General features: G+C 39.1%; 1 protein-coding gene across 1 annotated transcript in view; it reads left to right on the top strand.

The window, feature by feature from the left end:
* Positions 1 to 7267: 7267 nt before the first annotated feature.
* The window catches only part of clybl (citrate lyase beta like), a 66087-nt gene continuing 61755 nt past the window's right edge, over positions 7268 to 11599 (top strand). Inside the window, exon 1 of the mRNA XM_061053187.1 lies at positions 7268 to 7369. Within this exon, the coding sequence (XP_060909170.1) occupies positions 7326 to 7369 (44 nt within the window). The 5' untranslated portion in view covers positions 7268 to 7325. The remainder of the gene's footprint in view (positions 7370 to 11599) is intronic.

Raw genomic sequence — 11599 nt, 5'->3', positions numbered from 1 at the left:
AATCAGACATACACAGCTATGGAAACTTGAATGACTCTTGTGCTATCCTTATTACGTTTCCGCTCACCCTTCCTCTTTTATTCTGCGTATCTGGTGCACAGGGAGAATGAGTCCCATTTATCAACAGACCTGTCAATCGTGATGTTACGGTTGATCTCTTTAACATTAAAACACAAATTAAAACTTAACTTGTTAGAAAACTAAACATTTGGACATAAGTCATCATGATAAGAAGTTACTATAATGAAAGAACCTATTGTAAAATTGTATTTGTTCTATCGGTTAACTTGTAGGCTGTCAGGCAGTCAGCAGGGGGAGCTCTAAAAGTTTTGCTTCACTTCTTTGGAGCTCATGTGTTGTCCATTCTCTACACAGTCTATGAGGGCCCTGCATGTGAAGAAATGTGGATTTTGCACAATTTCAAAACTTTGTTAGAGAGCTGACTGCAATGAGAAGTAATTAAAATCATCTTAGTTTGTTTGCTTGATGCCATCACCGGGCTAACAGAATTAGTGATTGTGGGTAATTCTGACTGAAGAAGCAATCTCTTTCATTGAAGAGATGATAATGTGTTTTTTTTGCTTTACAGTCCGTAATGCTACAGTTGTGTCATTGCTCACTCAGTTAAAGGGCAGGAATGACGGCTGCTCATCTTTACTGCAGTTCTTTAAGCTGCATGAAAGAAGGCAAATAATCAGAACTATTCCTTTAACAGGGCTGAACCCAGAGTTTAAAGCAGAGCACGCCTCAGTAATATTCAGTCCCACAGTCATTTTTCTTCCTTGTCACTTGTCTTATTGTCACCACTTTGCTTGTATTAAAAATTCACGGGTCACTTGTATGGCATTTAGTGCTTGTCTCCAGTGTAGTGCATGCCCGTGCTAACTAGTCAATTGTGACCACCTTTCACAGCAGCGGCAGCAGCGCCTTGGGCGAACTGTGATTTCATAATGTTTATGGTGTCAGTGGCAAGCCTGACGGGGAAATGGTAATAATTTCCACAAATATGAATAATGAATGAACTCATATCATTTCATAAATCAGATGGGATGTGCAACATATGGAAATAAGCAGGGATATTCCTGCCACTGGGTTTTTTCACTGTTAAATAAAAGCAGCGCACTTTAAACCAGGCATTTCTGCTATACGGTGCTAGTTGGTGTATGATATAGCCCCCAGCATGCAATGAGAACTCCTCTGTCTACTGTACCATCACAGAGATGCATTCAACAGAGTGCACAGAGGGAGTCCAGCAGTGTCATTGTGCTGTGAGCAGGTCTGTCCTGAGGTGAACTATGTGTACACAGCTTTAGGTCCTCTCTGATGTAGGTGTTTCTCGGCCCGCCGGTGTCGTGTTGTGAGGCCACCGTCCCACTGTGTTTGTTCCGCGTCAGAGTGCTGAGCGGAGTACTACAGGAACATTCATTCATAAACCTACACGGCCCACGCAGAAGTCGTCGATCTTGAAATGAAACTGTTTTGTTTTGTTTCTGTTTTTAATCTTTTTTTTTTTTTTTAGTTATTCAAACCTCTCTTACGGCTCTTATTTCATAAACCTTTCGTAAACATGTTTATTTATTGTAAAATTATCCACATAATCACTGAACAACAAAAGCTCAAGCCCTCATCAAAATAACGGGTGCCCAAGAAGCTAATATTCTGAGCTCTGGCTGGACCTGCTCATTAATTCAGTTAAATGAAGTGAGAGAGGGGGAATCAGAGTGAACCGAACGGGAAAAAGGCCCTTAAAACCATTTCCTGTGATTTGGGTAATATGCAGAAAAAGTCAAAGCCTCTATATTTGCCCTTCTTCTTCCTTTTCTCTCCACATGGATGTATGCACATTTTATTTTCTCTCTGTTCGCTTTCCCCCTGACTCTTCCTTTTCTCTATATAGCTCTCCATCCTTCTCTCTCTCTCTGTGTTTCTCCCATGATTGCTGGGTCAGTAGCTTGGCGGTGGATTGGGTCAGGGGCCGCAGTCTGGTTTTGTCCACCAGCTCTGGGGATGTGAAGACTAATGCCTACTGACACTCTCAGCTCCATCAGTCCCGGCCGCATCATTCTAGTAATGCAGAAGTCATCGGGGCCTGGGATTGCGTGAGGGCTCTCATCTGGAAACCCAAACAACCTTAACCTCATTGAATTCCTGTTGAAGAATGCAAAAATTAATGAATGGATTAAGTTGCTGCTTTGTCTTATTGGATTACAGCATATTGTTTGGGATTGATGCGTGCTTGAAGGATCATGTCTAGAATGCTTCCGTATTGTGATCAGGTATAGGAAATAATAGGGAACACAAAAATATTTTCTCCTTCAAGTCCATGAAGGCACTTTATATAGAGTGTGGAGTAGATTTTGTTGTGTACGTTCAAAGGCCAAAGTTTAATCTGGATTGTGTGGCCTCTGTAGCTGGTGTGCTGGTCTTTTCCAACCATACTCCACTTCCTTTACAGGCACTCGACTGAATTGTTGCTTAACCTACGCAGTGACCCTGCCACATGCTATCTGCATCCCCTGGATCCAAGATCCACTACTACACTATTCCCCTTGTGGGCAAGGGTTTTGCTTCACGTCAGCCTGAGCCACAGACTCGTGAAGGGAAATCCATAAACCTCATGTAAGGGCAGAGAAAAAAAAAGTCAGCACCAGTGCTTACTCATCTGGTAAAAACGGAGTGATCTGCAAAGTTTGTATGAGAGGGTTTTTGACGGTGCCCTGCTGCTTTGTCAGTGCAGCACATGCTGCAGGCACTGGCATCCCCTATTGCCTTCCAGGTCATTGGCCAGGCCCAGCAGGCGGTGGGCTTCTAGCCCCATGACACGTCCCTGATTCACAGCTGGATCCGTAACAAGGTATCATAGCAAATGAGTCGGTAAAACATCACTGGTTTGAAGAGCGTGAAAAATTGTCATGATATCATTTGTAATTCCTGATCTGGACTGCCGTAGTAGGGGAAAGAGGGAGTAGAGGGAGAGAAAGAGATCTAGTACTGAAGGGGTTTTTATTCCTCCTTACCATCTCCACCAGTCTCAGCCCCCTCGCCACCCCACCACCCCTCAACCTGACCCCCAAACTGATGCCCGAGGGGCCAGATCCGAGCTAATGTAAGGAGGCAATAATTAAACATCTCGTGATCTGCAGCCAAGTGGCTTATAGGTGTTACACTCTTAACATGAGAGCTTTATGACACGTTGTCCTGTTCTTGAACGTGGCTCTTGCTCCTCATTGCACATGACTCATGAGTGGTCCTGATGTGTCAGATTGGGCCTGTCCTGGTGGGTTGTGGTGAAAGTGGTGATGATTTGGAAAGATGCACCGAGTAGTTTTTTGAGTAAGTCAAATGATCCAAGACATATTAAAGCTGCTGAGTACATATTTCAGTGCATAATGCTTTCAAAATCCAAGATAGGGGATAAAATAGCAACATGAAGATGCACAAAAAATTGTATCATATTTTGTCCATTAAATTAAGACTTAAAATTTTTTTAGAAAGAAACGAGGAAGAAAAAAAAAACACAAACAAAATACCATGCAGTGATATTCCTGCCTACCTTTGTAGATACTATAACAATGAGTAAGGTCTTACCTGCTTTTGTAAAGTGTATTGAGATAACATTTGTTATGAATTGGCGCTACACAAATAAAAAGATTGATTGATTGATGATTAATAGTCACAGCGGTCCAGTCCAATAAAGTCCTTATAATGAATGGTATTAAAAACATTTGACTTATCACAATTCAAATCAAGCTTGACTTTACTGTAACCAATAAATTATTTTCTAAAATTGATCAGAGAGAGCCATGTGTTGTAAATCTCCATATTTCAAGATGCTGCTTCTCATCACTATGGAGAATGACAGAGAACACAAATTTGATATTTTATTAAGATTGGTTCAAGATAGATGTTGTTGTTGTTGTTGTTGTTCTTTAACATATTACCTACTTCCTAGAAAAAACTACTACAGGACCAGGCTGAACAGTCATTAGAAACTGTTAGAAAATGTTTGAAAGATTGAGCTCCAATAAGTGGATTGATTAGAACGTTACCAGCATGATTTTGTAAGTGAGGCAGAGGAAAGTCTGCATTTGAAAGGTGGTGTACAGAAAATGGTAGAAACCTTTCTTTTTTTTTAAATAAATTAACAGTCAACAAAAAAATCTGAAAATGTTGTATGTTGTTTTGTACAACTATATTGTGCCATTGTCATTAAGCCAAAAATTAATATTCAAAAAGAGATGATAAAAACATTTTATTTTAGTATCACTGAGTAAGGAAAGCTGCAAAATTGCATAATGTATTATGCAACAAAAATAAGACATTTAAACTCTTATGATCTTTAACCTTTCAGTGTGTAAAGTACAGTTGGCTGTGTGTGTGTGTGCGTGTGTGCGTGTGTGTGTGTGTGTGTGTGTGTGTGTGTGTGTGTGTGGGTTTGATGGATGCAAAGAATGGACAAACATCAGCTCCCTCTAAAACCACAATGGAGACCTTGGATCTAAATGTCATGGTTTCAGAACGGATACACTGACATTTGTGTGATGGGATTTAGCCATGGGTTAATATAGCCATTGCTGGCACAGCGCATTGATGTCCATCTCACCCGGGCTGTGAAGTCTATCTCACCATTTTGTTTGGTGGCCTCACAGAAGTTTCTTTCAAAGGGATGAATTGGATTCTATGCTGGTTAAAGCCAATTATTTTATCAGGAATAAAAAAAAAGCGTTTGATATGTAGGTTTGTTTTCTATGATTTTAATGTGCCTCAGGAGCTGTTCAGATCCTTCCTTTTTGGTGAGTGTAGGGCTGAGGGTGGAGGGGGGGTGGGGGGGGGGGGGGGGGGGGGGGAGAGAGGTTGGCTGCTGGGGAAGGCAGGCGATCAGCATTAAAATCAGAGCCATGTAAATCTAATCAATTATACCGTTTTTCAGATAAAATGTTGGTAAATCAAAACACATTTTCCAAAAGTCACAGTATAATGAGAAATTTAAATTGGAAACAGAAACCATTTGTTTATTATAAATGCCAGGGTGAGGTGGTGACTTGCCATCCATAAATTTCGTTATCCTTTCATATTCCTTTTATCTATGACTACAGCTTTGGCACTCATTCAAGATTTTAATGAACCCAGACTTCTGAGGCATCAAGGCCTAGTGATGCATTGTCCATTTGGATCAGGGAGTGCAGAGGGGGGACAAAGGCAAAAAGCCTCTGCCTTTGACATAATATTTTATATTCTATTGCCTTACAGGGGGGTCATTAGGTGATTGCAACATTTAACAACATAACAGATTGACAAGAATAAACACATATTCGTCATATATCTGAAATTAACAAGCAGACTGACAATCTGTGTATATGTGTGTGTATGTGTGTGTGTGTGTGTGTGTGTGTGTGTGTGTGTGTGTGTGTGTGTGTGTGTGCATGTGGCAAAGGGGTGACTTGAATCAAAAATAATTTTCTCTGCTTTATGAGGACACAGAGAACCCCCCTGCTCTGGCGCGACCTGGTGTCGGCTGCTTTCTTGGGCTCAGAGGTTCCTAGGGGAGACCAGAATGGAAGTTGAGCATCTCGCTGTGATCCAAAGAAAGTGTGCCAAATGCTATCAAAACTGGATTAGTAGACAACAATTGTGTTCGATGAACGCCAGGGGGAGGGGGAGAAGTAGTTTCCAAGTAACCCATGGATGGAATTTTCAAACTCCATTGCATTTTTTTTTTATCCCATGTAGGAATGGATGCGCACATAAGCCCCCTTTGTAAAGGGATAGAAATCTATCTGAAATAATCCCACTTTTCTCATCTGATCAAAGACGAAACAGAGAACCTGCAAACACACTTTAGATGTTTAGACTTACAGTAAAAAAACAAATGAGACATTTCTGTGAACAGGTCATTGCAGGTGTTGTGCATGAAGATGAACATGTGTGTTTCTGTCATGTGGTGGATGTTTTTCATGTGTTATCAGCCTTTGGGTGCGAGACATAAAAAAAATAACACATATTGAAAGCAAAATTAACTAGAAGATAAACAATGGTAGGTATAATTATGTCCTAGTAAAGCACCCATATACACATCTTCCAAAATTTAAATAAGCGGCGAGCAAGTCAACCTCATTTTGATACTCTATATGTTTAAATGTAATGATTTTGAAAGACTACATTTATCAGCAACTTTAAAAAAAAAAAAAAACACATATCAGTAAAATAATAATGGCAATTCCTGTTGCAAAAATGTATTTTACCTATCCTGTTAAAAAAATAAATAATAATAAAAATAAATCACATGTCCCATGAGATTGTTCCTGTGACCCACTGCGGGGGTCCAGAACCTCATGTTAGATCATGCATTATAATAAAAGTCACGATTTTTAAGACGTGACACTTTGGTCCTCTGTAAAACAGTTATTTTTAACCACAATATACTCATGACACAATATGATATAATATTGTGAAATATTATATAAAATGTATTGATAAAAATGTTATTATTATACGATAAAATATATCATTCGTTCTGTTATGATTTCTGATGTCTGGGCAAGAATTTTTGAACTCAATCAAACAGAGAAATAATAGGCTTATTATAAACATAGTTCTCAGGGTCTACTTTCAAGTAGCTACATTCAGCTCTACTGCCTTCATAAAGTCAGATTTAAATACACCAAGAGTCCAACGGCCGCCCTCTGAATGCTGACATTTGGAGCAAATCCCCTGCTGACTTAATCATGGCAAATATTGCGTGTCAGTCGTGCTCCACACTTGGACCTGGCTGATGGTAGTGGTAGTAATTCACCACTGCTGTGAGGGAGAACTCCTGGGGTGACGTGCCTTGTGCTCAAATCTCCCTTTCCCTTTTCAACCCCCCCTCAGTCTCCCTTTCCCTTACAAGCGTCAACCTGCCTCTGTACCTTCTGTCACATCGAGCAGGACACCATAGTTATAAAAGAGACCATCTGTGAGTTTGTGAATGTGACATGGTGAGGACTAATATAGCAGCAACAAAAAAAGTAAGAAGTAATCACTCTAACCCAATCAAAATCTAATTTTTCCATTCGTTTCTATTATTTTGTTAAATTATTCTTTATAGCCCTGAATTTTTTCTATCATAACTAATTGATAGGCATGAATGATTTCCCTTCTTATTCATGTGTCTTCCTCTTGCCCTTTCTATCCCACTTCTTCTTCGCTGTTTATCTTCCCATGTGCTTGGAGTCCTCCAGAGCCCCGCCTTTGCTGCACACCAATCACAGAGCCCGCTTTTCACGAGGGGAACTTCTCCCTCAGCCAATCACTGCTCGCTGCTCCAGCGCGTCACATAAAGAAACATGGCGGCGCACATCACCGGAGCTGTGAAACGAACTGTACCACAGTAAGTCAGTTTGTGTTTTTATATTCCTGCTTCTGCAAACTGTGCTGCGTCTAAGGTGTGAAAACTCAACAGGCAAAATGTATCGGCGCCATTATTCGGTCGGAAAAATATCCCTTTAGATCACCGCAGCGACTGTCGGTCAAATGTTTGTTTGTTTTTGTTGGAGAGACGCAGGCTACAGCTGTCTAAACTCTTTTAAATATTATATTCGTCGACATCTCTCAGTTATGTGCACCGAAAGGAAAGATAAACGACGTGCTTTAAGCTGTTTGTTTGCTGAAGTAGGGTCGAAATGTACATTTGCTCCAAGCTTGTATTGCTGCATAACATTGCTGTGACCCTGGCCTGTTTGGTTGTGAATAAAGAAAAAAATATAAATAATATAAGTACAAATAGACACAATTGAGGTTGAACACCAAAAAGCTAGTTAAAAAAGTTAGCTAAATGCAGTGTAATTGTTTGCATTGCATGTCATTTTTTATTTTTAAATGACAATAACTCTTTCCAGTGTAGTTACTGTGTAATTTTCCATTATTGTATTTTTTTATTTATTTAACTGATGTAAATATGTTGACTTTTAACTTCTATTTTTATTTTTAATAATCATATTCACGTCCCCTGTTTTCTTGAGCTGCTGCAATGCAAACATTTCCCCCATGGGGGATCAATAAAGTTTATCTTTATTGTACTGAGTCTATCTTGTAAGTCGCAGATATGCTGCAGTGCACGCTGTGACTTTCCTATAAGCTGTTGTATTATTGGAAAGAAAAGGGAAGATAGCTTTTAATCAAATAACTCTACTAATCTGGCTGCCTGTACTCAAACAGCCTCTGTGTGAGGGCCAACAAGTCAAATAAACGTAAAGGGATAGGCACAAATGTTACACTTGCTTTCTATTCAAGTGTTGGATGTGAGGAGAAGCAGTTCTGTCCTGCATGTTGGAAGTAGTGCTGGGCGATATGGACCAAAACTCATATCTCGATATTGTTTTGCTGAATGGCGATACTCGATATATATCGATATGTATATATTTATTTAAAAAGTAATATTCTAAAATAAAAATGTTCCTTAAATACAATAAAAGAGAGAGAGAGAGGAGGAGCAGGGTGAAGAGAGACAGACAGTCAGTCATCATCAGTGAGATGAGAAAAAGGTGACCTGACACCTCTGTAATGTTATTTTAATGCAACATAAACTACATCGATATTAACGATATTGTCTTACCCTATATCTTGTTTGAAAATATATCGATATGTATTAAAAACTCGATATATTTCCCAGCCCTAGTTGGAAGGTTAGCTTAGCTCGGTATTAAGACTGGGAGGAGGGGGAAACAGTTTGCTTGACTTTTTCCCAAGAGTCCAAGTAACCCAGTGTAATGTAAGTGTCTCTGTCTGTACCTGGACACCTCAGTTTGAAGAGCTAAAAGTGAACTTGGAGCCATTAATATGCTCACAGGGACAATGCAAACATGCTGATGCATGCTGATTTAACCACTTTTTTCCTGCTCTTACCTTCTTATTTCTGTTGTCTTTTGATTTGCTTTTATCTCTTTTAGTTTCTTACATCTTTTTAAATCTTTGGTTCCTCTTGGTCTCAGCTCGTGTTGTTGGGTTCTTGTGTTTCCTGTGTTCTTATGATGGTTCTTGTGATGGTCGGGTTATATATGTCTGTTGGGTATCGTGCACTATGGGTTCTTTTCTGTTGAACTGTATTTAATTATTTTTAGTATTTTGCTGTTGTTCATGTTCTTCTGTGTTTGGTTTAGTTTGTTCTTGTTTTTGTTGTTTGTCAAAGCACTTTGTTAACCTGTGTTTTTAAAAGGTGCTATATAAATAAAGTTATTATTATTATTATGTGTTGCAGGTAAACAATGCTTCCCTTCTAAGATTAGTATGTTAACAGACTTACATTTGTAATTTAACTTGGCATGAAGTAGCTTACAGTTTGGACTTTTTGGGATGTGTGCTTTAGGTCGACTTCACTGTAAAAATGTGTCACCCTTGCCAGTTGGCAACAGAATTACTGTAAGACTAAACCAATTATCGATATAATGATGTTGGCCCTCGATGCCGGTCAAATGTTATGCTCAAACTGCAACAACTTCAGTGGTCCGTCACTAGCTGAGGCTTTATCCACAGACTGGCTGAAGCTTCTGTTAATGTGTCTTCTCTCCCCTCTCTACTGCCTGGATGTAAACAAGCAGTGTATGGATAGCATCTCATAGGGGCAGTGGGGTTTGGCAGTATTTTGAGCTAGAAAATGGAGATAAAGTTATGTAGATAGTTTCAGGTTAAACTTGCATATGGACCGTATGTGTAGCTACATTTAGAATGTGGATGTTAACATGCAAGGTGCTAGCATATCTGACATTAGCCACTCTCAGCAAGTCAAATTACATTGTTTACCAGCAGACAATTTACGCAAATTGTGTTAAATGTTGACTGTTTTCTTGGTATTTTCTTACCTTTAGACTAGTCAGTTTGTCTGAATTTAAACTGACTTTAAATCAACAAGAAAACTAGTCTTCTAGGAACAACCCTAATGGGAATGTCATTAATTTGGTCATAAACCATAAATGGACAAATTCATATTTTAAAAGATTGGGGCTCGATTTAAATGTATGAAATTATTACTTTAGTTAGTTTACATAGCTTTTTATTGGCTTAAAATCACATGATTACCATAAAAGATGGCTCACTATGTTGTTCCAGGTATGGCAGAAAAAAGTAGTTGTCTGCATATTCTCGTCCAATATATGAGACCATGACTATAGCCACTTCTAAGATTTTCAGTATTTCTTGAATACTTACTTGAATACAACTCTATACTTGACCACTTTTAGATGCCATGTCTTTTAAAATTATACGCCATTGTTTTGATGATTGAAAGTATCACAAAAACCACAAAGCTTTAAAAAATAAACTTGAGATCTTCAGTCTTATTCTTAACCAAAAGCTGCCACAAGTGAAAGAAAGAGCAATGTCTAAATTGCACAATATACTTTTAAATATTTGGGTAACTTTTGACAGTCTTTAGTTCTGCAAATTAGACAATTTGCAGGAGCTTGTCTGTATTCTTTGATAATCTGAAACATTTGGTGCCGAGGACTTGTATTTTTGATTCTGTGGTAAGGAAACAGGTATTGAAATGGTTTGATTTGAATACTAGAATTGTTTAAAATTCTGGTATTGCGAAAGCTCTAACCACTTCTGATTTGATTCTAACATCTGCTTTCAAAATTCCTTTCCTATAGATCTTCATCTTTATGAAAAAAGAATCCTTAATGTAGTGCTCATTTTAATAATACTGAGAATTTAAAAACCTTCCATATGAATGACAATTGTTAGTATTCCTTCAAAATGATGTCTAGAGATTCAGTTGACAGTCAAAGTTGCCTTGAGCTCATTCCCCTTCAGTAAATTGCCAAACATGTCACATTAAGGTACAATGAGAAAGTAAGTTTGAATATACTTAAGTTGGTTTAATATTCTAGTAATGTGTCTGTACTGGTCAACTACAATGTGACACGTTGCTCTAATTCCGGGCACATGTCTGTCCAGAGGCACACATTTGATGATCCTGCCAAATTAGAGTGTGAAGGGACTGTCAATCCAGTCTGGTGTTTGTGTGTGTGTTGTATGAGTGTGTGTCTTTTTGCTTGCCGTAATAGACTGAATAGATTAGAAATAAAACATCTATCCATGCTCAATTATATGATCCCTGTTTTAAGTGGGGTAGTCTTTTGTTCTTTTTTCTCTAAATATGGAAAGTGTTTATCACATTTCCCAGTGTTTTTATGGTCTGATCATGTGCAGAGTTTTGTAAAACAAAAACACACAACAAGTCATGATTCCCTAATAGGGCCCAAATTGGATTTTAGCTGTTGTTTCTAAGAGGCAGCACCTACATGGTTAAATGCAGCCCTCTCAGATGGCTGGAACCAGGACAGGAATGTGTGCGCTTGTTTTATGGACAGCCTAGAGCCCTCGCCCTGGCATTGGCGGCAGACTGCTCTTTGTCACAAACACCCTCGTGTCAAAGATGCAACAGCATCCTGGAGGAAGCATTGACTGCTGCTATGAAGTCGACAAGTGATGAAAGTAGCCTAGAGGTTGTCAATTAAGAGAGCCAAGGCCTGGACCTTATAAGTTAATGGGCAGTTTCCCCTCTCAGGGCCTGCTAGGGCTTTATAGCACAGCTTATAAAAACCCCAAGAGTAATGCACCC

This window comes from Labrus mixtus, chromosome 13, assembly GCF_963584025.1.
Source record: "Labrus mixtus chromosome 13, fLabMix1.1, whole genome shotgun sequence".
Classification (NCBI taxonomy): Eukaryota; Metazoa; Chordata; class Actinopteri; order Labriformes; family Labridae; genus Labrus; species Labrus mixtus.
This window is presented reverse-complemented; position numbering and strand designations above follow the sequence as displayed.